Here is a 25,674-nt window from a genome sequence, read left to right on the forward strand (position 1 = left end):
ACACATGGGTCCTGCCGGGTGTTTGGCTCCAACTGGGACGCAAATCTATCGATGAGCACCCGCCATCAACAGGGTGACTCGACAGTGAGCAACCCCAAGAAGACTGAGAATTGCCCGGGTTCGCAGCTGGGGCAGCCGTGTGCTCAGCGCAGCGGTGATCGAGGATGATGGTGGGAATGAGAGTGGTGGCGGGCTGGATCTGGAAGTAATAACTTATGGGGTGACATTGAAGCCGCAGCCACCGCCGCTGCTTTCTAGATCCAGGCCAGGTGTATCTTTTTTTTTTTTTTTTGGGCCATCGACTTAAGCATATACGCGCCCTCAGTGGGAAGTACAATCGGGATAAATCATGGTCCCCAGCTGACAAGAGGGTTGTTCATGCTCCAAATGACAAGGCGTCCCGTGGCGGTATTTGATAGCGAGGACAGGCATTGTGTTCCCGCCCTGCCGTTCCTTGGTACCGTTTCCAAAGGCAGTAAGGTGACCAGGGCCAGCTCGACGAACAAGTATTCACAGTGATGCTGCTAGTCGTAGTGGTGTCAACTTCCGTTGACGCATTGTGGACGACGAATAACGTTTCGAAGGGGGGGGGGGGTGGCAGCAGGCACCAAGGCCCAGCGAACAAAGCCAAGGCTGCATATGCTTCCCCCTACCCCTCGTAAACTGTAGAATCAGAATTGAGTCTCCGAAAGAGGGCCTCCACAAGGTCTGAGCAAGCCAGGTGGCGGCGGCCAGCCCAGCAAAATGACGGGGAGCAGAAGCCAGGGTCGCTGCAACGGGTTTGGAGCACCCCACGCCAACCTCCGGTCTCCTCCTCCTCCTGCTAGCAGCGGCACTAGCAGCTCTGCCAGGAGATGGCTCCTCTGATCCTCTCAGAGGTATACCAACAACTTGACGGCGAGAGGAATCCGTACCTTGGCGTGTAGAGAGGACTGGCGTCAAACGGCGAGACTGTGCGCTTCCGCGGTGTGTTCGACATCCTTTCGTTGGTTCGAGAGATGCTCAATCAGGGCAGGCCTGACACACCAGGTCATTGACGTGAGAAGTGCACAACAAGCACCCATGTCGTCGGCAGCTTTGGAACCCCTAAAAGCAGCACCTTGGCCCATTTGAGCGGACAAGCAACAATCCCTATGTCCCGTCAATGCTGGTCGGTACGTCGCGACCTGTATTATGTACCCTGTACTCTTACATTTGATGTGGTGGAGAGGCTCATGGGCCTAGGTAAGGTGACCTGGGAACGGCTGGCTTGGGAGGAGAGGGAAAAGCAACACATCAACCCCAAGCCATTCACGCAGCTCTATGCCGCCCATGGCCGCAGCCAGAGATCCGTACCTGCCCCATCTCTCTCGTTCACCTCCTCATCCGTCTCGTCTTCCGCCTTCTCGTCTCATCTGCCCGAGTTGCAGTTCGTCGGGACAAGCGAGGCTGGCCGACCGGACACTCTCCGTCACTCCCGTCCTCGTCCCCTTGCAACGTAAGTCGGCGATAACAACGGCACAGAGTGACGGTCCCGGTACCTGTACTCGGCGCGGGCACATGCCAGTGCTAAGGCAGGCCCAGCAGCAGCGGTAAAGGAGAATCCATTGGGCGATCGCGATCCATCCGGACAGGTACTCGTACATGCAGCCCAACCAGCAGCCAGAAGCCATACCGTCCAGCCCTTCGCCGTCCAGAGCTGGCTGCACACTGAGTTTTCTCGGAGGAGCTGCCGGGTCTTGGACCGGACTGTAGCGTGGGGTTCGACGATGTTTAGTCTCCGGCCCGTCCAGGCGCTGCTCCGTACGGTGCGAAAGTCTCTTTCAAGCCTCTTCCAAGCCCCCAGGAGCGATTCCAGGCTGAGCTCCAGTCTGCGACTTGTCTGATGCCACGATGGCGTTCAAACGGCGAGCAGGCGGTGGGAGGTAAACCTTAGCACAAACTTGAAGTCAGCAAGCGCAGGTACAGGCACGGGTCGGTACCGGTACGTTCGATGGAGCGCTGGGAGCTGCCAGGAATGGAGTCACTCCTACAAGGCCGTACTAGCACACGGAATTGGGGCTGCTAGCTCGAAGCTTGACGATTCCGCGTTTCGCGGCCAGAGAAGGAGCCTGGGGCGCTCGGCACTAACTTCTGCACGAGCAGGAGCTACTGCTGCAACTCGCTGGCCCTGGCCTGCCCTACCAACTTCGATTCCATTCACTGGACTGCGACTGCGACTGCGACTGGGCAGTTGCCAGGCACCTTGCCTTCCAATGGAAGGCTGTCGACCGCACACGGAGTACCTGGGAAGGCAGTACCAGCTACAAAGTTGGCAGCAGGCATGTGCAAGCATCAGCTCTGCAGCGCCGGAGGTACGAAAGTACCGGGTACGAGTTCCTCCCATGCACTCTGGGCTCCCTCCCTCCTTCCTCTGGAGAAGGACGGGAGCCTGGCCTGCAGAAAGTCATTGGGAATGCTCCTTCCTCAAGCTCCTTCATGCTGCAAGTCGGTGCTTATGTAATACGCGCTGACGCGCCCCAAAGTCGCATTGCCGGCCGCGGAGCAGGCAGCAGATTCCTCAGTCAGCGCCACCAGCACCACCACCAGCACCACCACCACCATCCTCTGCCCTTTCAACGCAGAAATACGGCCGTCACCTTGCCATTCATCCCTCAGTCACAGCCATGGCCCAGCCAAGCCCAGCAGCCCAGATTGACATTTGCTGTTCACGGTGAGAGGCCAGAAGAGCGTGTGGACCCTTGCTGGCAACAGGGTCCGGCGCCACTCAATTTGCAGCACACCACCAGCCGGCCGTGCACAGACCACGAATATCCCAGAAGAAGCCTCGCACAGATGGGCTTGCAGCGAGAGGCATGAATCGCCAGGCCCGTGATGCAGCTAGACGTGCATTTTCAACTTGTCGAGCTAATAGATGCGCGTGTGGGTTGGAGACTGCGCGCTTGGTTGGCCTTTTCCCCGGCTTGTTGCATGGGGTCAGCAGCGTCAACCGGATCCGCAATTCTCCAAGGCTTTTTCGCCGATGAAGTCGATGCCATTCGTTCACCTTTCATTCACGTACGGACTCGGGATTGCAACAAGCATGGCGGTTTGTACAAGGACAATTGCGGTCATCGGGCACTGCAACGCATCAGGACCGCTCCTTTCCCCCCAGGTTGGCATATGCGCAGCGCCGTTGCTCGAACGATGTGTCCGATGCTCGTACTTTCTCACTTCTCTCTGCTCTCGAACCACGATATCACTTGGTTATTGGCAGCGCGGGAGCGGCTCGGCAGAGGCATGGGTATGGGTATGCCCGTTTGACTCTCCAAGTAGGCGCGAGCCAAGATCCAGGGCCCGGGCATTATTCTCCATCTGGCATTTACGTTCACTCTTATTGAACAATGCTCCGTAATATTGCGCAGCTACTAACCTCCTTGTGTACATCTGGTTGCACATCCATCCTCGACCTCCCGGAAACCGCAGATCGAGCCATTCTCGGAGTACTGCCGCCTGGGCTGTCCGATGCCAGCAAAAGTATGTACACAATGCTTTCGTCCGGAGTCCGGAGTCTCGAGTCTCTCGGATTGCCTGCCAGGTCCAAGGTACGGCTGTCGGTCCTCCAGGCACGGTTCCAAGTGCTGCTAGTAGTATCATATACTGGAAGGCAGTCTTCTCCCCACGGAGGGCCACCGCTGTCTTTAGCCAATCAAAGCCTCACTCCTCGAGCAGTTCCCGCGCCGGTACGAAGTACCGTGTTCTGGCCTCTTCGGAGGGCTAACGCAATTCTAGGGAACTCCTCCGCATAGGACTCGTCAAAGTATACGGTACTTGCAACTTGTGCAACCAGAGACGACCAGTCCATGTCTTCTAATATCAGTGCCTGGAAATTTGCATGTGTTGCTCAATAATGCCTCAGTGGCCAATCGACCGCCAAAAGGCCCAAACCCCATGCGTCGCAACGGATGTGTGCAACGAATCCCCATTTCGAAATACTCCGCCGTTACCGAGCATATGGCGCCAGCCTCAAAATTTCGGGAGCTCTATTATATACAAGGACGATGCAGGTGGCCCATACGGCGTGCTGCGAAGGAGCAGATTCGACGTCTCGTTATGACCAACAAACCGGAGATACAGTAAGCAACAGCTTCGAACGTGGCGTACCGGTACAATGTAAGTGCTTCGGCGTACTTGGGAGCAGCCTTATGTAGGTTCACGGCTGACAGAGCGAGGTAGGCAAATTGTTATCAAACAGAGTCAGTCATAAAGCGAAGCCGCTCGCGAGCAACGATTAGAGCAATCCCGGCCTTGGCTTTGTGTGGCTGAAGATGAGGTCTAAAACTACCCACCGCGGAGCGTTGAGGGATCCAGACTCTGTGCTAGCACCTAGACTTTCAACCCTCTCAGTACTGGTAACCGGGGTTCTAGAAGGGAGACGCCCAAGGCGACGACGTCCACGACCCCGAACTGTGACGGCTTTTGAGGTGGTCCTCGACGACCGCAAACTCGAGTACTGTACGGAGTACATGCTAGCTCGACGCCATCTGTCCAACGGCACTAGAGCTGCAGGTTTTGATTTCCGGGAAAGGATCCTCCCAACACACCACTCGAGAGCTGGGAGCCCACTTACGCAGTTTGGATCAACCTGCATCGATACCAGGGGCAGGGGTGCTGCAGCTCGCTGATCGAATTCGGTCAAACAGGCACCTTCAATGCTCCCCCTGGCGCACCATCCGAAGCTCTTTGAATTCCCAGCGAGGTCACCACAGCTTGGTATGGTCATGTTCGCCATGGTCCCGAGACAACTTGAGAATCCAGCTTGGCCATGTATCCAGAACAACAGCGCTGACGGTGGCGTCTCGGTTCAAATCGTCGTGGGATAATAACTCTAAATGCTCGTACCATCCAAGGTTCATCGCGGCAGCTAGGACGGAGACCCGACCGTTTGCGCTGCACGGACATCCAGCATGTTGTACGTGTTACCGTACAATTTCACTCGGGCCAGGCAGATAAGCACGCACATGGGGGCAGATTTCTGGAGAAGCCAAGTTACTACATGAAGTCGCTCGTACGGGCACCATTGACCTGTTCGTACTTCGTGCCCATGCCTAGTGCTTTACGACGATGGGAGTCTTTTTATGTCTTTGCCAGAGAGCTTCTCCCGGAGCTTTGTGGCATTCGTCTGAAGCACGCTTCGTGCGATAAGGATGGTCGGCATGCCCTGGTTAATACGCCTGGCAGACCACAAATCTAAATCCAACTGCCGGCTACTTAGGTTTCCAGAGCACATGTCCCCTTTTATTCCATGGAAGGTAGCTATCAATTACAACTCCACGGGGCACAAATACTAGGAACTCTGACCGGAAACATAGCTGCAAGCCTCGATGCTGAGTATAACATGGCTTTGCTGACTGCAAATTTCCGTCTTGCATGAGCAATATCCTGCAGCGAGCGAAGAACGGGAAAATGTCCGCCTACGGGAAATCGTACAGTTCCTATTGTTGAGGCTGTCGCCGCGCTCGTACCAAAAGTCTGCGCCTAGGTACTACATCAACAAGACAAGAAAGAAGCGAAGATGGCCGTATGTTGGCCCAACGCCACGCTGGCGAGCCGGTCCGTCCAGGTCCAGGGCTCCTTGGAAAAGCTGAAAGCTCTTTGCAACTTCTATATCAGGAGGAGAGTCCGGCGACTGGCTACCACATGGGAGTCGCCGGTTACCTCTGTGGTTGACTTGGAGCCTGGAGATCGCTCATAAAGAAAGGTGCCGTCTAATCCATTGCATGGGTAATCCAAGGGACGGTTTCCGCGGGCTCGATTTGCCCTGCCAGCAGAAGCATTGATATTAGTAATTTCATCTCATTTCAACAACGGCCAGCTAATGTCCTTTTCAGCAACATGCAAGCTTGCGCATGTCTGCTCTGCCATTGTTGCGCCCGAGCATCTTTGTTTTAGCTCTGGCCCGTGCCTCGAGTTGAGCAATATCGAATACTACAGCTCGCAATCCTCCCCCTCCCTCATACCACGTAGTAGAAATTGCGACTTTGATGCGTGCAACACCGGACTAATCCGCTGACCTAGGTATGGTGACAAACGTCCGTCATTAGGTGTCTAGTACGAAGAGTATGTACAGTAAGCTCGGGCCGGTGTAGAATGTGGGAGACAAGAGGCCAGGTTGGAAGAGGACGAAGACGATCCCGGCAGCAATATGGGGATGACGAGCCAACAAGATCTCCAGATCATATGTCACAATGCCGGGGGCCGAAGGAGGAGGGGAAGAACGCACCACGACATCGAGTGGTCCAGGTTTATGCTCAATCAAACTCGTGAGGGTGAGCAATCGTCGATGCGTTGCATCGGCGGCGCAGCCAGCAATCAATGTCTTTCGGATTAGCCCATGGGATCACGTTCTGTCGTTTGTCGGAAGCCAGTGCCCTCGGCTCCAAACTCGCCTTCCAGATTCTCCATAGACTACTATTCTCCGAAGACTCAGAGAAGCTTAACGGCTTGACAGCCGGGATTCCCTATGAGCACCAAGCACTGGGCTAGTCACGCTGCCACTGTCCTCTAGAGGGCCGACACGTCTTTCGAGGCGATGATTTGCCATAGGGGTTGGCTACTTCTATCTTGCCTCCTTTCTTCACTCTTCTATGTTCTCGATGCAGGCGCGAAGCCCAAGGTGGCGGCGACTTATCTCGACAAGGCTGCACATACAGTACATATCAACTCTCAACCTCTACTGCAATTTTGACTGGAGAGAAGCCAAAAGCGCACCTACGCACAGCCATCATCAGCAACAAGAGGGAACACGGCTATTACTGGAACTCCCAAATGCCCGGTCCACCTAATTAATACTCGTACGAGCTGTCTTCTAACGATGAAGATAGCCCCCCATTCTAACCCCTTTCACCCCCCACCTTGCTGCCTCAGCTTCCGGTGCCACTGGAACCATGCAAGCTACGGCCTAGAAGTGTTCATCAGAGACCATCATCAGTGGTGCCTACGATTACGAGTAATGCGCCAAGTATTGGAAGTGTCTCCTGGCAGGGATTTTGGTCCGTCAAGACGCAAGGCTGGCACTTGAGACTCAGGTCTGGTCTGGCTCTGCAGCCAACCAGGTCGGATGATTTTACGTATCTCGGACACTGTTCTGTTGCGGGCTGCGCCAGATTGACCGCGCCATTTCGTTTAACTCATGTGCGCCGGGCAGGGCTCTGGCTTTTGCCCGACGACGAGTGATTACCATGCCCGTACGAGAAGTGCGAAACCTGGATGGGTAAACTGTTGATCGTACAGCAGCAATACCAGCACCAATCTTCGGCCGGTGCGGCTGAGGCGGCCTACCTACCCTGGAGGACATGCGAGATCAGCCGCTTGTTCGAAACACTTGAAGACAAAGGGACAACCTGACACAACTGCAACTCTCTTGCCCCGCAGGCTGTGACACGGCTCTTCCCAGATGAGGGCATCCGTAGGCCAAAGACTTGCGACACAGCCTGGTCCGGCTGCTTCTCGTTTGAAGCCTCCGTGGCATCAAACGAAGACCGCTAGACATGGAGCCATCGTTTTATCAGGTGGCTTCTCACTTTGATATCCGCGCTGCTCACGTAATACCCAATACGGTCGTGCCTCTTCCTCTGCGGCAGCATCAACTGTGAGCAGCCCCAGGATTCACGGTAGATCCGTAGTCGGCCGGAACTCCCAACGCCTCCCACGAGAAATGAAGAACTAGAGGACACGTCTTTAGACACTGCTGTTGTGTGCTGCTGAGGGCATCCATTCGCGTTCATCAAGCGAGCAACACAGCACGGATCTCTCACCCAAGGCTGGCCCTTGACGCCGAACTGCTGCAATGCCGTCCGCTGCCCAAGTCATCGCGCTGTTTGACCCCGTCGCCGTCATTCTCCTGCTCACAACCGTGGTCGCCTTCGCGATACCCGTATTTATCCTCTTCCCGCCGATTCCAGTGGAGCGCAGTGATGCGCTGCAACAGACTCACACCAAGGTCGGCATCTCGCCATCCCGCAGCAATCTCCGGACCCAGACATCGCCGGACCACAACCACCAGCCGGGAAAGGCTGCCAGGATCCAAGGCTTATACATCTACCCGGTCAAGTCGTGCCGGGGCATCGAGGTGGAACAGAGCAGAGTGTTGCCCAAGGGCCTCGAGTTTGACCGGCTGTTTGCTTTCGCACGGCAGAAGCCGGAGGCAAGAGATGCCGTCCTGCAGTCTGGAGAAGAGGGAGCACCGCGGGCGCAATGGGAGGTCCTCACCCTGAGGCAAGTGCCGCTGCTCGCCAATGTCCAGGTTGACTTATGGCTTCCGGATGCGGGCAAGACAAGCCGCCAGTTGGGCAGAGTCGGCGGCCGTTTCGTCGTCATCAGGTTCCCCTGGAGGGACTCCGGCCTGAAAGGAGTGATCCAATGGATATCTGCCAAGCTGAGCCGTGGCCTCGGCGGTATCCCGGAGAAGGAGTTCATGCTATCAATCGATTTCCCTTCCCCGGAGGAGATCAAAGCGGCGGGCTACTGCTACGGGGATGCACGGCTGTTCTCCAAGTCCATCCACGCACTGAACCTGAGAAACGAGGTGCCGCCGGAGCTGGGTCGTTACCTGGGAGTCACTGCGCCGGTGACCATCTTCATGATAGACCCGGCCCGACGGAGGGAGGTCTTGCGGAACGCGCCGCGCAAACAAGATGCTGGTTACCAGCCTGTCATTGACTTTCAAGACGCAGTAAGTTCAAGCCCTACGCCTCTTAACCCCTGTCCCCTTGCATCGGCCTCTTGCATCTAACGAGTTCCTGCAGTATCCGCTGCACCTTCTCAACCTAACGAGTGTCCGCGCCCTGGAGTCCAAAGTACAAAAGGACGAAGATCTGGAGTTCCTGGACGCGCGCCGCTTTCGCCCCAATATCATCGGTATGTCTCGAACTGTTCTCTCTCTCCCTCTCTCACCCCAATATCGAACCGAACCTACTTAGAGTTTTCCCCCACATCCGCGGCAGCCGTAAGGTACCCTCCAGCTAACTTGATGTGACTAGTATCTGGCCTCAAGGAGTACGACGAGGACGATTGGCGAAGCATTGAGTTCTCCCGCCCTTTCCAGGGCGACACTGTCAAGGACTCGGAGTCACCGTCCAGGTTCGACGTCTCTTGTCGCACCCTTCGGTAAGTTCCTCGTTGTCTTCGGACCGGTTGTGCTCTTCTTCTGCGGAAACTTTATTCTCTTCCCCTCGAATCAGCCCTCTTTCACATGCCATGCGCAACAACAGAGGCGTGGCAAGAGAACAAAGGCACCAACCAGCCACGCAGCCATTAGTGGAGGCCCTGTCCGTCATCAAAAGAGACCTTCCGCCTACCGCCGGGTGAGGCGGTTTGCTATACCAACTCACTACCTTGCCTACCTCTGAGTCACCCTACTGCCACCTTCTGCCACCCATTCTGCCACTCTACCCAACAACTTCTACTGTGCTTCTACCTTACGTGAGTCGCGTGCTAAATTGACACCCCCTTTTCCCCTACAGATGCAAGTTGCCAAACGTCGATCCAGCCACGGGAATCAAGCACAAGGCCGAGCCCGACCAGTCGTTGAGGAAGTTTCGAAACATTGACGAGGGCGCCCCCAAGAGCGGCTGCTTTGGCATGCAGCTTTGTCCCATCTTCCCCGAGACAAGCGGTCCGGATGAGGAGAACTTGGCTTTGTCCCTCGAGGTGGGTATGGAGCTTAAGGTTCTGCAACGGGGGCCACATCTGGCTCTGTAGGGGGCCCGTTTAATCTCTCCGATAGGTTGCCGATGTCGCTTCGACTGTTGATGTGGTGGTGGCGAATCGGAGAAGGGGAGGACAGAAAAGGGCAAGGGTAGGAAACACAAAAGAACGGAGCGAGCGTTGCACGGAGATGCCTTCGGGTAAAGATGCTTTCATTGTGCTCATCCAGTATCAAAAACAAGGGCGTCCTTTGACGCAACATAATCCAACAAGTTCGCAGGGGGCAAAAAAAGGCAAAACGGCTTGTATCATCCCCCTCCCCTTGCTGTCTCTCGTGCGATTGCTTCGTCCCGTTGTCAGATCAGATTCCACCGGCCCGGCAAACCCATTCATGCGTCTCGTCACATCGTAGCACATAGCCCTAAAAATTAAATAAACAAGATATACGAGAATGTTCTTTTGCTTTGTTTCTTTTTTTTTTTCTTGTGCAATTTCTTCGGTTCCTTCAACCGTCGCCTCGCCGCTTCGATCACTTCAAGTCCGCGGGCGTGAGCGCCTGAACCATACTCGTACCTTCGCTGAAGCGAGTCCGGAAGATACGGTTGGCGTTCTGGAACATGCCGTCCTTCAAACTCACGACGATGAACTGTGAGCCCTTGAAGCGCGTCTTGATCAGCCGGCCAATGTTTTGTGTGTGGGAAAGATCGAGAGCGGCGTCGACCTCGTCGAGAATGTACATGGGCGCCGGCTTGAATTGCAACAGAGCCATGATGAGCGAGAGCGCGACCAGTGACCTGAAATCCCCTCTGTCAGTCAATGTCCGATGGAAGCGATTGCAGCAAGGCAGGCATGAAAATAGAACGGGTGAAAGACGCATACCTCTGCCCACCACTGAGTTCTGTCAGACTCTGCTTCCACACTTTGCCCAAGCACACCTTGACCTCGAGACCATCGCTGATTGTCTTGCCCTCGGGAGGATCCAGTTTTGCGAAACTGCCGCCGGGGAGCAGCTCGGAGAAGATCTGACCAAAGTCTCCATTCACCTTCTCCCACGTCTCCTGAAGCGCCTTCTTCTTGTACTCGTCCAAGCTGACAATGGTCTCTTCAATCTTGCGCTTGTCCCGGATGACTGTCTTGATCATCTGCTTGAGCGAGACCTCCTTCTTCTCAACACTATCAATCATGTTCATCACCTTGGGGTTGATCTTCTTCTTCATGCCCTGGAACCGCTCTGTCAGGTTCCGCAGGGTGGCCTTGCACTCTCCAATGTTTTGCCGCTGGAAATCGTACGGCGTGCCACTGCGGCCAAACATTTCCTGCTCGTCGTGAATCCACTCGTACTCAGCCTCGAGCCGAGCAACATTCTCCGCCGCGGATTGCTGCTCTTTGTGGAACTTTTCGATTTGGTGGCCGAGCTTCTGCATCTCCAGGCCTTCTTCCGTGATTCGTGCGTTCTTTGAGCGCGTGGCATCCTCCAAGGCGCGAAGCTCGTCGTCAAACTGGTGTAGCTTGGCCCTCTCTTCATCAAGTTCGGCCTGCACGGCGGCGTGAGATTCCGCCACCCTTGCTTGCTGCTTCGCCAACTCTTCAACATCTCGCTGCTGAGCCTTGATATTGACTTCCACTTCCTGAAGCTGTTCCCGGGCAGCTGACAGGTCTCCGCCAACTTGCTCCAGATCGAGCTGAGCACCCTGTAGTGTTTTTTGCAGGGTCTTGACAGCTGCTGAGTTTCTCTCGAGACTCACCCTCAGCTTGTCGAGGGACTTTTGAAGTTCCACCAGCTTGGCATCCTTGTTGTTGTCAAAATCTTTCATGTCCTTCTCGATGCGCTTGATGTCGGCATTGGCCTCAGTCTGACGTGCTTTGGCGTCCGATATGCTCGCCTGCAGCTCAGCAATGGTGGCCTTCATGTTTTCGACGTCTTGGATGATGGAAGATGATGAGTTGCCGCCAATCTGGTCTTCAGCAAGCTTGATCTCGTGCCTCTTCAAGTCCAACTCTTGCTGCACCTGGCGGGCTTGATCCAGCTTGGACTTCTCTCTGGCAATGTTGATCTGCAGTTCTTTCAACGACCTTTCAGTCTCGTTAAGCTGATGGGTGAGGTTGTTGAGCTTCTGCAATGTGACCAACACGCCGCTGGAGTTTGGAGAGCTGCCACCCGAGAGCGTTCCAGAAGGATCGTACGAGTCTCCTTCCAACGTTATGCTTCTCATTCGGACATTGGGGTCAAACGTAACCTTCTTCGCCGTTTCGGCGTCCGCGCAGATCAGGGTGTTGCCAAAGACGTATTCCATTGCAGAGGTCACTTCGTGGTCATAGCCAACCAAGGATAGAGCGAGATCGACTTTGCCAGGCGCAAGTCTCTGTGCTGTGGCGACGGTTTGTGCGGATGCCTTGAACGCGGCGATCTTGTTCAGTGGGATAATGGTCACACGCTTCCTCAGCTTTCCCCTTTGGAGGAGCTGTGTGCCCGTGACTTCCGAGTCAACCACGACATTGTACAGTCGCCCACCAGCACAGATCTCTAATGCCGTTCCAGCTGGGGCCTTTCCTTCGTCAATCGTGAACAGCTGCGCGACGAGACCTTTGACCTTTGACCTGTCAAAGTTGGGCACGGGATCGGAGTAGGTGAAGTCGATGTTGGCAACTTTGCGTTTCAGGAAATCGCATTCCTGCCGTAGACTTCGGACAGTCTGCTGCAAGCTAGATTCTTGCTTGTACATTGCTTCTTCCTGGCCAGGCTCGAGGCCGAACCTACTCAGCTCCTTTTCCAGCCTCTGCTCCTGTAACTTCAAACCGTCCAAGTCGCGCAGCAGATGGGCGTTCTGCTCCTTGGCTTTCCGAGCACGAGGCTCCTCTTCCTTGACTCGGCCTTGCAAATGTGCAATCTTGATCCTTGCCTGCTCCTGCGTGGTTGCGGCAGCAGTGGCGCGGCTCTTTGCCTCTTGAAGCTGCCCTTGGTATCCGTTTTCTTGTCCTTCTCTCGAAGCAACTCCAGTCTGTAGCGTTTGCAGGAGCTCTTCTTTGGACTCGGCCTCTTTCCTCTGCCTCTCCAGGTCATCTTTCGCTTTCTCGTAGTTCGCTTTGACGTCCTCGAATGTCGCCGTCTTTTCCATGAGAGCAGTTTCCAACTCCGACACCGCTCTCTCGGCAGCGGCCTTTTTCTCCTGCTCCTCTCTCAAGCTCGAATTCTTAAGGTCCATGACTGTCGTCAGTCGCACCAGCTCGTTGGCGTGCTTTTTTACCTTGTCTTCGAGGTCTTGAGCCTTGCCGCCTTTTCTGAGCTCCTTATCTCGCTGCGCCCGCACCTTGTTGGCGTCCTCTTCAAGATTTGAAATCTCGTTGCGAAGACGCGCGACTGAGCTTTCCAGGCTCTGTTGCCGCTGCTTCTTGGCTTCGAGATCAGCTGCGGACTGTTTCAGCTTCTCCTGACACTTGGTATAATCGTATGCCACCACAACGCGGGAGAGCCGCTCCAGATCATTCTGCGTCTGCTGAAAGTCCAAGAACGCTCTCTTCTCCCCTCGAAGTTTCTCCAGCTTGGGCTCTATCTCATCTCTCAGGAGCTCACTGAGTTCCTGAAGCTTTGTCTCCTTCTTCGCCATCGTCTTCAGAGCCTTGTCTCTCCTGTCTTCGAACATTCTTGTTCCCGCGGCCTCCTCGATCATGGCCAAGATCTCGACGGGTTTCATGTTGAGGACCTTGGTGATTCGTCCCTGCATGATGAGGAAGTTGGGGTTGTTGATGTTCAGCTGGACAGACTGGAAGAGGTTCTGAACTGTCTGCTGTTGTGCACGGTGGCCGTTGATCAGGTATTTGGATGTGCCGCCCAGGACGATCTGGCGTGTCACGCTAATGGTGGCATATTCTTCGAATCCGATCGGCGACTTCTTCTTGTCCCTGTTGTCAAACACAATCGTGACGCTGGCCTTTGTGACGCCCGCTTGGCCTCGTTTGTATATCAGATCCTGCATCCCATGTTACCATTCGGTCGCGTGCTGGCCCGGGCAGTGTTGGGCCGGCATACCTGAAGGTTCTGCGCCCGGACAGTGGACATGTTTGTGATGCCGAGAACGAAACATATTGAATCGAGGATATTCGACTTTCCGCTGCCGTTGAGGCCGGTGATTGAGTTGAAGCTCTCGTCCCTGGGCTGGTCAGCAATGTTGAACGCGTCCTTTGTCGTGGGATGGAAGCCTACCATCCCGAGATCACAGTCCGCACGGCATAGGACTTGAAGCCCTATTGAAGGGGTTAACAGAGCAGAACTTGCGAGGCCCAGCCAGAAGCACTTACGTCAATGATCACTTCTATCACCCTCATTGTGGCAGCGCCAATGAAGCCGCGATGCAGATGCCGGATCGATGGTACTGTACAAACTTGGTCCCTCTAATGCACAATCAACTCCACCATGAACCAGGGACGCGCGACCCCCAGAGCAAAGTAAACAACCGCCAAAAGCCCCCCCTCCGTGTTTGCTTTCTGATAAGCCGTATCTCCACGTGACGTGATGACGTTAGCACGTGCGGCTGGATTTTCCAGTCATACGGAGAACGAACTGGTGAAGACGCGAAGGAAGCAGCAAGGTTCGAGCTAGCAGGGAGGGCGCTAACCCGATCAGGAGCGCATCAAAACATTGCAACGTTGGAATGGTGAACAGGCCCGGCCTATTATTTACTTTGTACATTCACCACTATACCAACCATCATCAACATCGCCCTACAGACTTCGCCGACAGCAGACTTCACGCCCAAACGTACCGTCGCCGATGCTGTGATAAAATACACAGACGATCCTCATTCGGCCAGCACTGGAAAAGACGACATTGCGGCTCTAGCTGCTGCTCACGCGCGACGCCATGACTGCAGTGCGAGGCCCGCGTCTCCAGGTCGGGTCCGCGGCGTGGGTTGGCGAAGAGCGGGCATCTGCGTTGCAGATTGTCAAGTCGGAAGTCGAGGAGTTTTCATACTCTGCCCACAATGAGGTCGAGTGGCTTAACGAGCACATGGCTGCGATTCTGAACGAAAACGAAGTGTTTGTTTCCCTATCCCACCATTCACCATCCACGGTTGCGTTGCGACTGGTGGTGAGTGGTCCATGCTGACTCCCCTTTCCAGAAATATCACAGAAGCATTCAAGACCCCAGGCAAACTTAGGGGCAAAACACCCCATGCAGCTCGGAAGGGCATCGCAGCAGAGGCGCGAAAGGTGAGTTGTACTGGAAGGTGCCGTGTCCTACGTATGTCACTCTAATGTGCAACAATTAGCCCTTGTCCGATGTATTCGCAGCGTCTCCTACCGATTCGAGAAATCAGTCCTCGGACATAGCCAGCCATTCTCAACCTCATCACCTACACCAGGTCGCCCTGAAGGCGGTACCGTTAGTCACCGAACCCGTTTCTCCCCGGCGACATGTGTTCTCGCCATCGCGACCGCGCCCCCCTCGAGGCATGCAGGATTCTGGCTATTATGGGAGCCAGGATCATATTGCTACTGATCCAAGCGAGGGTGCGGAGCCCGAAGACTTTGCAAATCCCTACAGCGATATAGTGCTACCACCCGGCGGGTCATCCGTGAGAAGGAGCCCAGTTCGAAAAATCGTTTCGGTATCTCCATCCAAGACCTTTCAACCACCGAAAGAAGACTCGACGGCACGTGCTCTGCCAGATGTACCATCCAACCAGGCTACAAATGATGCGGAAACGTCAGCCAAGGAATCTGATACAGACGAGGCGTACTCCGACGCGCCTGTGATATCGCCAGTTCGATCTCCCAAGCATCCGCCCATTTCTGCAGAGCAATCCAACGAGTCCTCGGATGACGAGCAATCAGCGTCCGAAGGATCAAGCCCCATCAGGCCCCTTGTTCGAAAAAGCAGCCTGAACTTTGCTTCCCTGCCGGCTAGGGAACCACTCAACTCGGGCAAAAGCCTTGGTGCGAGACAGTCTCGGAACAGCCATTTCGATACCGGCAATAGCAGCAGAACCAGCTACTACCAAAGGCAAACTGGCGGCAAAAGCCTTGGAAACCTCGCTAAGCGCGACTCTTTGCACGAGGAAAAGGAAGACGGATTGGAAAGGGAAGCGGAGGACCCTTCCCCTGTTCAGGAGACCTCTGAGGGTGACCGGCCGTGTGTGAATCATACCAAGACATATACGCAGAGATTGCAAGACCAAATCAGCATGCTTAGCAGACCACAAGGAGGCTTTGGTCAAACCAAGACGGCCTCTAATGCGGCGGCGCTTCAGCAAGAGGCCCCCGCCGCACGGTCTATCACGAGCCCGAAGCCCGCTTCTCTTGAGAAGGAGCTGGCTTCAACAACACCTCGTGCTTCTCCCGAGGATGATGACGCCGACTGGATCGAATCGCCGAATACAGCCAAAAAGGCCAGAGAATCAAGACCCCTCTTTACAAAAAGCCATACGACCGACATAATGGAAGGCATTCAGGATCAAGACGACGGCTATTCACGTCAAGCCGTTGAACATGCTTCTCACAGTCTTTCCAATCATTTCAAATCATCATCCATATCAACCATGCCTACTGATCCATCAGCACTGGCCAGAGACACTACCGCTCCACCAAATGCAATTCCCATTTCCTTCGCTAACCTGGCGACTTCTCAAGGCGACCTGGCTGACAACCCCTTCAAATCACCCCCTCGGCGGGAAAGCCCTCTAAAGCAAGTTAAGAGCAAGTTATCATCGATTTTGAAGAGTTCCCGCGGTTTACTTGCCAGCAATGCTGCTGTTAATGCTGACGGAAAGTCCCTGATGTCACCCTCCACCACTCGTCTAGCCTTGCATGCCGGGGCTTCTACGGAATCCGTCGCTTTACAAGCTCAGGATGTTGAGCCTCAACCAACGGAACCTACGAGCCCATCAAAGCCGATTGCCCGCCGCACTAGGGCATCTACGGAGCGAGAGAAGGAGCAAAAGCGCCGAGAGAATGAAGTCAAGCGCATGGAGGAGCAGATGGACAAGCTTGACAAGGCACGAGAGAAGGAGCGCGAAAAAGCTCGGGCTTTCACCCAAGAGCAGGAGAAGGTGGCTACTATGGAAAAGGAGATCGCTGCCAAGAGACCAGACGAGAAGCTGGCATTCAAGGCAACCCCGAACCCCCCCAAGGCCGGCCCGTCTAGTCCCCACAAGATGAGAGCCGGTGAAGAATCTCAGTCCAGACAGTTTGACCGCGATGTCGACATGTCTGATGCGCAACGTCCCATGCCTCCGCCTTCTTCTACCAAACCTACTCTACCCGGCCCAGTGGCACGGGGCAAGGACAGCAAGCGACCAGTGAAGCCAATCAAGGACTCGGCTTCCAAAATCAAGGCTCCCCCTACCGTCATCAGGGTCAATACCGGCTCACAGCATTCGCAATACCAGCCTGCTGGAAGCCGCGTCTCCACCGCGTCTCACGATACCTTGAACTCTAACCATTCGACTGCTTCGTCAAAGTCTGGCAAGTCCATTTACCAGGCCAAGTCTTCGGCACCCAACGTGAAGGCCCCTCCCTCTGCTGGTCGATCCAAAGCGGCAGAATTGGCGGCCAGGAAAAAGGAGCAGGACGAGAGGGAATCGCAGCGGCGACGCGAAGCCAAGGCGGAGATGGAGAGAAAGAGAATAGCAGCTCAAGAGGAGCAGCGGAAACAAGACCAACAACGGCGCCTAGAACTGGAGCGACAGCGGCAGCAGGAGGAAGAGAAAAAGAGTGCGCAGAGGCAGGCTGCCCTTGAAAAGGCCAAGCAGACCAGGGCTCCGCCCCCGGCAGTACGATCACAGCCAAGCGGCACGTCCGACTCAGCCTTGCCTCAGCCCAAGTCAGCATCTTCAAGGGCCGAGGGCCAGCCTGCTCGGCCGCCTTCTCGGTTGGCCGGTATGCGCGATGATCCGAATAGGCCGGTCAATGCCATTCTGTCAAACGCCACCAAAGCAGGTGCAAAACGCACTCTGGGGCCGGAGACGACCGATGACACGTATTCAAGGCCACCACCCTCTCGAGGCGGGCCGGCATACCAGACGAAGGACTCTAAGCGGCGCCGGACCAGTGAGCACAACGATGATGAGTCGGAGGTGGACACTGCTCCCAAGATCAAGGGCGCGCCAGTGAGGCCGTCAACGGGGTTCAAAAAGGTACGTATCCACCCATTGTACGCCATCACTGCTAGATTGTCCAGGACTAACAACGAGTAGGATCTGCCGACGAAATCTGCCTTCCAGCCTGGTTATACGGCTGCACCTCACGGCGCCTCTCGAGACTTGTTCAAGGCTGCCGTCACATCCCAGCACCACAGCCATATGAAAGCGGCTCATCCTCTCGATATGGCGCAGATCTCAAAGGGCCCCATTCCTTTTGCACCCGGCTCTAGTGCTGCTGGGGCTTCTCACAAGACGCCGGCTCGTCCAGGGCAGCTGGGTACTGTCAAGGGGAGTGTGAGGAAGGCTTCACCAAGGTTTCAGAACGGCGACTCGATTGAACTTCCCGAAATACAGACTGATGATGATGAAGACGACGACGAGGAAAGTGGAGGGATGACTGTGGCTGCGTGGGCTGACTCCCCTGACTTGCGTCGGGCTCTCATGAGGCAGGAGTCAATGGATCCCACCCAGATCTTTGGTCCGCCGGCGCCCTTGATCATGGAAGAGGTTTTCAGCAAGAGCAAAGACAAGTGGCACAAGTTTCGCCAGAGGACGTCTAGTGCCAACTGGAGTGGCCTGGATCGTCTGACTGAGGATGATATCAGAAAGGACATGGCGGCTCGTGACAAGCTGCGGCGAGATGGTGGCTGGTCTTATGAGATGAGCAAGGACATGTTATAAAACGGACGAAGGCTGTACATTACATTACGGGCAAGGGATTGGTCTGGCAACGGATTTGCGGGCGTTGTGACTATCAAGACTCGAGGATTTGGAATATGGAGTTGGGAATCAGTCACACATGCATAAGGGGGGACAATCACATTGTATAATTGGTAGGCGGTGGCATTATGCGGACACGGTGGCTGGCGTTTTGGGAAAGACATGAATTGCTACCTTTACTGACAAGAAGCGTTTGATTAGACAGTCTATTTAGTAAAAAGGGTTGTTTGGAGGACAAACAGCTTGAAATGCTGGACACACAGCTGATGTGGACTGTGATGCGAACTCTTATTGATTCAATGGCAACGAAGCACTTCGCGACTTCGCCACTTTGTTTTCTAGTGGAGCTAAGGCCCCGATGAGGTTAGCCTTGCTGTAGCCTAGCGGTGCCTCAATCTTATCAATAGCCTTTCCCAACTGGGAACAGCAGCTGGAGGGGTCGAACTTTTTTTTCCGATAAGTGGGCTCAGGCGGGAAAAAAGTAGAAGAAAAAAAAGTCCCAGCAGATTTCATCGGCGACTTGGAGAGAACAAACACGCGACCCTTCCGTCGACTTTTTCTTAATCTTCTTCATTCCGAAGGGCACTTGACTGTGTCGTCGGTTTTTCATATCCCATACTCGATTCGCATTATTGATTGGATTCTATAAAGAAGAGATCTTACAGAATCCGCCATGTTTCGGACCGGGATTCGACGATGCGGCGCCTTGGCTCGCGTTGCTACTTCAAGCACGAAGCTGCTGAGCGCCCGCGCAGCCTTTCCGGCATCCTTCTCCGGAGCCGCTTCTGTGTCTCGATCAGTTGCGCCTCTGAAGAGCTTTACGCAATTCAACCGACTGTACAGCGCTGATGCTGCTGTCGCGGAGGAGAAGACACCCGAAAATGCTGCCGTGGGCGAGATCACGGCGTTCCGGGATCTGGAGGCGATTGGTGTCCATCGCAACTTGCTGGACGCAATCACGCAGGATATGCGATACGAGTCCATGACTCCCGTTCAGGCGAAGACGATCAACCCTGCGCTCAAGGGAACTGACATGTAAGTTCAACCGAGACTTCTCGTTGTTCGCCGTTTCGAAAGACGAAAGTGGCGAACGCTCGTCGAAGAATTTTATACTGACCGTTCCATCAAGTGTTGCTCAAGCCAAGACCGGCACAGGAAAGACGATTGCCTTCCTGCTCCCTCTCCTACAACGCATGATCGAAGAAGACCCAACACTGGCCACGCGAAAGGCGGCCCGGACCGCCAGATCGGACGACATTCGCGGCATCGTCCTGTCGCCCACCCGCGAGCTTGCTGAGCAGATCGCCAACGAGGCGAGGCGACTTTGCAGACGCACCGGCTTGGTCGTGCAGTCTGCAGTTGGAGGCACTCAGAAGTCTGCCATGCTTCGCCAGACACAGCGCCAGGGATGCCACCTTCTGGTGGCCACCCCGGGCCGCTTGAACGACCTCCTCGAGGACCCCAACAGCGGCATCGACGCCCCTAAGCTGGCAGCGCTGGTACTGGACGAGGCGGACCGGATGCTTGATGTCGGTTTCGAGAAGGAGCTCAACGCCATTCAGAGCTATCTGCCCAAGGACAAGGTCCGACAGACGATGCTGGTCTCTGCCACCATCCCCGACAATGTCATCCAGCTTGCTCGCAAAATGGTTCGCCCTCACGATTTCGAGTTTGTCCAGACGATTCCCGAGCACGACACCCTCACCCACGACCGGATCCCCCAGCACGTCGTCACCGTCTCGAGCTGGGCTAATGTGTTCCCCTCCCTGTTTGAGCTGGTCGACCGCGAGGTTGCGGCTGCCAAGCAGGATCCCACCCTGCCCCCTTTCAAGGCCATCGTCTACTTCAACACAACTTCCATGGTGGAGCTTGCCGGCGAGCTGGGATACCAGCGCAGGCAGAGTGGCCAGCTGAGGATTCCCACATTCGCCATCCAGTCTCAGCTCAGCCAGCACCAGCGGACAAAGGCCGCCGATATGTTCAGGAACTCCAGGACTGGTATCCTCTTCTCGTCAGACGTCACAGCTCGTGGCATGGACTTCCCCAACGTCACCCACGTTATCCAGGTCGATGCTCCCAGAGAGCGCGAATCCTACATCCACAGACTTGGTCGAACCGGTCGACAGGACAAGGGTGGTGAGGGCTGGCTCTTTGTCCCTCCCATGTCCGCAAACTCTGCCCGAAAGCTGCTGCGAGGTCTTCCTCTGAAGCCCAACAAGACCCTCGAGAGCGCCGAGGTCGATCTCAGCGCGGTGGAGGAACTGCCCGCCTACCACGAGGAGACGAAGAACCTCATCCAGGCCATTCCCAGGAAGTTGATGGCTGGCGCGTACACCTCACTGTTTGGCGGCCAGCTCACGGACCGAGAACATCTTGTTGAGGACCTGAACGACTGGGCTGTCAAGGGCTGGGGCTGGCCTGAGCCCCCTGCGGTCTCGTCCAGCTGGGCGAGGAACCAGGGTCTCCTGAACGCTGGACTCAACATCCAGGACGGCCACAGTGAGCGGATGCACCGGGATGACAGGCGAGGCGACCGCTTCGGCGACCGCCGCGGAGACCGTCGTGGCGGTGGCCGCTTCGACCGCCGTGCGTCCCAAGATCCATTCGCGGAGATGGGACGGCGTGCACGACGTGATGCGCCGCCGCAGCGCTCCAGGGGTGGCCGACGAGGCGGAGGCTTCGAGTCTTCATGGTAAACAAAAGTGTGTTTTTTTTTCCTTTTCCTTTTATCTCAACACGACGCTTGTGGAGGCAACGATAAGACTGGCATGGATTCGCATGATGAAAAAAGAAAAGGCAGCGCAACTCTCTCCTTATTCTCAACGTTTTTGATGCTCGGTATCTAGATGTTCTGGGGAGATTCTCTGCTGGATTAGGCGTGGTATTTTACGGCTACATGTTTTCAAAACTCCTCGAGTATATAGACGGCTTTGTACATTATCAGTTTTTTACCTACGGTGTTATGGGTTTGGGAGAAGGCGGGAGGGGTTCAGCACAAAATCGCAATCAGATCAATCTCCTCGATGAAAAGAGAAAAATTGTAAATATATCATGACACAGCATCGGTGTCTGTTGAAGTGCTCTCTGGGGAAAACCTTCTGATGACTTACCTCCGCATGAAACAAAGCCAGTTGTAAGCGCCCACGTATAGGGAAATAAACTGGATGGTTGCTGGCCAAGGCAGGCAGCCAGCCTGGAATACTATGTTGCTTGAGTATATATCCAATCATGGCAGCTTCATGACACGACGCTCTACATAAGGATATCATTGTTCTCCTCTGCCAACATGGCCCAGTGATGCAAACCCCTGTGATCCTGCAGGAGGAAGCTACACGTGAAAATGCAATCATCACCGCTATCTTTTGAATGCAAACCTCCCTCCTCACCGTGGACGCATCAAGAGATTAGCATCCCACAGCAAAACCCTCTCGTCCCAACCGGCCGAGGCCACCCAGCCACCAGCGCCAAACAGACACCAGTCCACACCCGTGACAAACTCCGTATGTCTGTTCATGATGCCCATCTGCGCGCCGGGCTGGGCCGTAGGCACCGGCCCCTGAGGCTGGTTCGAGGCGTCGTTCCACAGCCGCACCGTCATGTCGTAGCTGGCGCTGATCAAGACGTCGCTCGCATGGGGGCTCCACGCCAGCCTGCGCACGGCGTACTCGTGGCCGTGCATGACGGACAGCGGCCCGCCGTTAGGATTGCGAATGTCAAACGTCCGAATCAGCCGGTCGACGCCGCCGGTGGCAATGACGGTGTCCCGGTACTTGTTCCAGTCGTGGGTGAGGATTTCGGAGGGCGGCCCGCCGGCGGGCATGGCGCCGGGGTGGCTGGGCGGCGCGTGCACGGGGACGGCGGCGGCGAGGTGGTATTTCGCGGAGGAGGGCATTCGCAGGTCGAATATCCGCAGGTGGGAGTCGGACGAGGCCGCTGAGATGAGGGCGGGATTGGAGGGGCAGAAGGATGCGCTGTAGGTGCAGCTGCCGATGGGCAGGGTCTTGATGGAGAAGGGGCGAGTAGGCGACCACTAGAAGCGAACAAGACATGCATTGTAAGTCATAAGCAAGGAGAGAAGACGAAAACCGGGGGGGGGGGGGGGGGGANGGGGGTAAGCGCATATGTCGGTGTATCAACGCACAATCTTGACCGTTCCATCCCAGGAGCTGGAGATGAAGGTGTCTTTCGTAACGGGGTTCCAGGCGGCAGCAAAGGCCTCGCGGTTATGCTCATGGAAGATCATGACGGGAAACTCCTTCGCGCCAATGTCGAAGAGCTTGAGGGAACCATCGCCGCAAGCGACGACAAGCTGGTTCTCGTTGATCTCGGACCAGGCCAGATCATAGATCGCATCGTTGGTATCGAATCTGCGCTCGGGTCCTCTCGTCAGCACGCAAGCATATGGCTATTGGAAAGGCGCTTTCACGGACGAGCCCATGGAAGCAGTTGTATGTATAGGAGTAAAACACACGTCTTCTCAACTTGGATCCCCTGCGCCGTCAGCGCAAGCGCAAAGAGTCTGCCGTTTCCGACGATTCCAAAGTTGGCGGCAGTTCCGACGGCGATGCGGGAGTCGTGGTATGGCGAGTACTTGACCGCGTAGGGATTGAACCCTTGAGTCCGGAACTCGAGCATCGCGGCCATTGTCGCTGGCTATGTTCTGCTACTGAGACGGAGTAAAGACGGGAGAGCGGAGGAGAGGAGGGGTGAGCGCCTCAAAGGCGCATCCGGGCTGAAGAACAGAATTCGCGCGCTGAATGCAAAAGAAGTCGATATAGAAACGTTTGATACACGGTATACCTAGGCACCAGTCAAAGTGCCCTCAGCTGCTCGTGCTGCCAGTCGCGGGCTCTTGGCTGGTATGGCTCTGCATTTCGAAGCTTGGCTTGTTGTTGCTGCGGTCCGCTTAATCTGACATGTGCCTCGGTCTACAATCTGCCGCCGCATTTGCTTCCCCATATTCTGTCCCCAGTGTGAAACTAGACCTAAAGAGGTAGAACCCAAGTGAGTAGGCATGTTCATAGTGATGTCTAATGGGTAGAAGATCTCTTTCTCTCCGTGATTTTCCTCATGTGCTTCGTCCCGATTCCGAACTGTCGTTTTCCAGGAACGTCAAGAGTTAGCTGGTGATACAGCTGGCAAATGATGCCATGCGTTGCGAAGTTAGTATCTCAAGTAGATTCTAGGTGTGTAGGTCGCTTCGATATATCGAGGCTATCTAATCATTTTGCCTCTTCTGGACAAGGCAGATCACGTGGGTTCGTGTTGCTCTGGATGTCACGCTTTTACGCCTCGCGCCTGCCGTTAGTTGCCATGGACTGATGGCGTGTTTCTTTCTTCTCTCTCTCTCTCTCTCTCTCTGATTCATCCTCCTTAAAATCCCATCACAGCTTCATAGAATTCCAATCCTTTCTTCTATCTTTTTGCTTCCTGTTGACAAATTGCCCTACCGTTTCGCGACTCTCAGCTGCTCTCATGGAGGCCTTTCTCACGCGGCCAAAGCGAAAATCGACCCATGTCAACCCTACCCCAGAACCGGGGCCGTCCCTAGAAGAGGGCGAAGAATCGACAGAGATCAGGCTCGCTATACTATCCTCACTGTATCCTCTTATAGAGCAGGAGACTCTCCTGGATGTCCTCCTGGCCCACAACGGTTCTGTCAGCCAAGCGTCAGAGTCACTTGGATCTTTTCGCCCGGCGACGAGAAAAAGCGCCGTCATAGGACACCAGAGATCTCTGAGACAGTACACAAAACCCGCCACCGCAAGAGATGATGGATTGCCGTCACAGCCCAAGAAGAAGGCAAAATCAAAAAAGGGCAGCACACTGCACTTGTATGACCCAGAAGACGTGGCGGAACACACTCCATGTACCATTATACACAACTTTCTCCCAGCTGAGCTGGCGGATGAGCTTCTAAGAGAGCTGTTACACGAAGCTAAATCGTTTGAACAAATCACCTTTAAGCTGTTCGACAACATCGTGTCCAGCCCCCATACATCGTGCTTGTTTCTCGAGTCGTACGAGGAGATCCAAGAGCAAAAACATAGTTACTACTATAATGGAGGAATGCTGAATGTGAGTCTTGCCTTCTCCCCGCTCACACAGTTACAATCTATCAGCTTGAATTTGCCCCATGCTCTTCGTAATCGGCGCACAGCTGATGGCTCTGTAGGATGTACGCAAGCTCACGCCGACGCTTGCCAAAGTGAAGCCGATCGTCCAGGAAACAGTCAATGAGCAAATCCAGACCCGTATCAGGACTCGATATCCGGGAGGCAAGAAACTGAGACATCAGCCATCCAAGCCGTGGTTGCCCAATGCGGCATTTGTCAATTGTTACGCCGGTGCCCAACAGAGCGTGGGGTGGCACAGCGATCATCTTACATACCTGGGCCCTCGAGCTGTCATCGGGTCCATCTCCCTGGGTGTCGCAAGGGAGTTTCGTGTGCGCAAGATCCTACCGCGAGATGCAGAAACGAACCGTTCCGATGATCCAGATGGCGAAGGACAAATATCCATCCACTTACCACACAACTCTCTCCTGGTGATGCACGCGGAGATGCAAGAGGAGTGGAAGCATTCTATCTCACCAGCCTTATCCATTGATCCGCACCCGATTTCTGGAAACAAGCGGATCAATATCACATACCGAGATTATCGCCCGGAGATGCATCCGTCCCTGACTCCCAGGTGTCAGTGCAACATTCCTTGCGTGCTCCGTGTTGTGCAACAAAAAAAGGAAAACCATGGAAAATACTTCTGGATGTGCTATTCAAACGCAATACCCGACAAAGATGGGTGTTCGTTTTTCCGATGGGCTGAATTTGACGAAGAGGGAATTCCGATACAGAGGACGACGACAAAGATGACGACAGAAGTCCCCTGACAAACCCAAGTTGCTCTAACGGGGACTTCCACCATGATATCACGCTGTAGACAACGACATCTGGCCAAGTGTCCTGAGATTACTCATCTCCCGACCAAGAAGAATACTTCTTTATATCCAAGGACATGAGCGGAGCCTTTTCCCTGGCCTCGCGGAATTTCATTTCTTGATAACCCAGATATAGCTGTTGGATGAACATGTGGTGAAAACGCCGTGAGAGTTGTAGCCCCACTCGGCGCTTACACCAAAAACTCTTGCTTC

The 25,674-nt window shown here is 54.9% G+C and overlaps 8 protein-coding genes across 8 annotated transcripts; 5 read left to right on the top strand and 3 right to left on the bottom strand.

The window, feature by feature from the left end:
• Nucleotides 1-1,311: 1,311 nt before the first annotated feature.
• On the top strand, nucleotides 1,312-2,838 carry CCMA1212_004594 (uncharacterized protein; the record flags this gene model as incomplete). Its single annotated transcript, XM_073701892.1, has 3 exons — nucleotides 1,312-1,477; nucleotides 1,773-1,897; nucleotides 2,125-2,838. The coding sequence occupies 3 exons, from the start codon at nucleotides 1,312-1,314 to the stop codon at nucleotides 2,836-2,838; spliced, it is 1,005 nt and encodes a 334-aa protein (XP_073559926.1).
• On the bottom strand, nucleotides 1,362-1,541 carry CCMA1212_004595 (uncharacterized protein; the record flags this gene model as incomplete). Its single annotated transcript, XM_073701893.1, has 1 exon — nucleotides 1,362-1,541. One exon carries the CDS (start codon nucleotides 1,539-1,541, stop codon nucleotides 1,362-1,364), a length of 180 nt encoding a protein of 59 aa, XP_073559921.1.
• Nucleotides 2,839-7,807: 4,969 nt separating the features above from the next.
• Nucleotides 7,808-9,720, top strand: CCMA1212_004596 (Mitochondrial amidoxime reducing component 2; the record flags this gene model as incomplete). Its single annotated transcript, XM_073701894.1, has 4 exons — nucleotides 7,808-8,692; nucleotides 8,766-8,877; nucleotides 9,000-9,126; nucleotides 9,483-9,720. 4 exons carry the CDS (start codon nucleotides 7,808-7,810, stop codon nucleotides 9,718-9,720), a joined length of 1,362 nt encoding a protein of 453 aa, XP_073559335.1.
• Nucleotides 9,721-10,195: 475 nt separating this feature from the next.
• Nucleotides 10,196-13,989, bottom strand: CCMA1212_004597 (Structural maintenance of chromosomes protein 2; the record flags this gene model as incomplete). The annotated part of the gene is made up of 5 exons (XM_073701895.1): nucleotides 10,196-10,472; nucleotides 10,546-13,634; nucleotides 13,694-13,814; nucleotides 13,868-13,908; nucleotides 13,963-13,989. 5 exons carry the CDS (start codon nucleotides 13,987-13,989, stop codon nucleotides 10,196-10,198), a joined length of 3,555 nt encoding a protein of 1,184 aa, XP_073559919.1.
• A 535-nt stretch (nucleotides 13,990-14,524) lies between these two features.
• Nucleotides 14,525-18,485, top strand: CCMA1212_004598 (Inner centromere protein-related protein pic1; the record flags this gene model as incomplete). Its single annotated transcript, XM_073701896.1, has 4 exons — nucleotides 14,525-14,700; nucleotides 14,784-14,874; nucleotides 14,934-17,798; nucleotides 17,859-18,485. 4 exons carry the CDS (start codon nucleotides 14,525-14,527, stop codon nucleotides 18,483-18,485), a joined length of 3,759 nt encoding a protein of 1,252 aa, XP_073559806.1.
• Nucleotides 18,486-19,197: 712 nt separating this feature from the next.
• On the top strand, nucleotides 19,198-21,220 carry CCMA1212_004599 (uncharacterized protein; the record flags this gene model as incomplete). Its single annotated transcript, XM_073701897.1, has 2 exons — nucleotides 19,198-19,559; nucleotides 19,654-21,220. The coding sequence occupies 2 exons, from the start codon at nucleotides 19,198-19,200 to the stop codon at nucleotides 21,218-21,220; spliced, it is 1,929 nt and encodes a 642-aa protein (XP_073559927.1).
• Nucleotides 21,221-21,906: 686 nt separating this feature from the next.
• CCMA1212_004600 (Peroxisomal targeting signal 2 receptor) lies at nucleotides 21,907-23,268 on the bottom strand (the record flags this gene model as incomplete). The annotated part of the gene is made up of 3 exons (XM_073701898.1): nucleotides 22,996-23,268; nucleotides 22,666-22,891; nucleotides 21,907-22,554 (listed from the first exon to the last, which is right to left on the bottom strand). Exons 1-3 carry the CDS (start codon nucleotides 23,166-23,168, stop codon nucleotides 21,907-21,909), a joined length of 1,047 nt encoding a protein of 348 aa, XP_073559975.1. The 5' UTR covers nucleotides 23,169-23,268.
• Nucleotides 23,269-23,999: 731 nt separating this feature from the next.
• On the top strand, nucleotides 24,000-25,413 carry CCMA1212_004601 (uncharacterized protein; the record flags this gene model as incomplete). The annotated part of the gene is made up of 2 exons (XM_073701899.1): nucleotides 24,000-24,602; nucleotides 24,700-25,413. 2 exons carry the CDS (start codon nucleotides 24,000-24,002, stop codon nucleotides 25,411-25,413), a joined length of 1,317 nt encoding a protein of 438 aa, XP_073559346.1.
• Between the last annotated feature and the right edge of the window lie 261 nt (nucleotides 25,414-25,674).

The sequence above is a fragment of the Trichoderma ghanense genome (assembly GCF_004382785.1).
Source record: "Trichoderma ghanense strain CCMA-1212 chromosome Unknown scaffold_4, whole genome shotgun sequence".
Taxonomy (NCBI): Eukaryota; Fungi; Ascomycota; class Sordariomycetes; order Hypocreales; family Hypocreaceae; genus Trichoderma; species Trichoderma ghanense.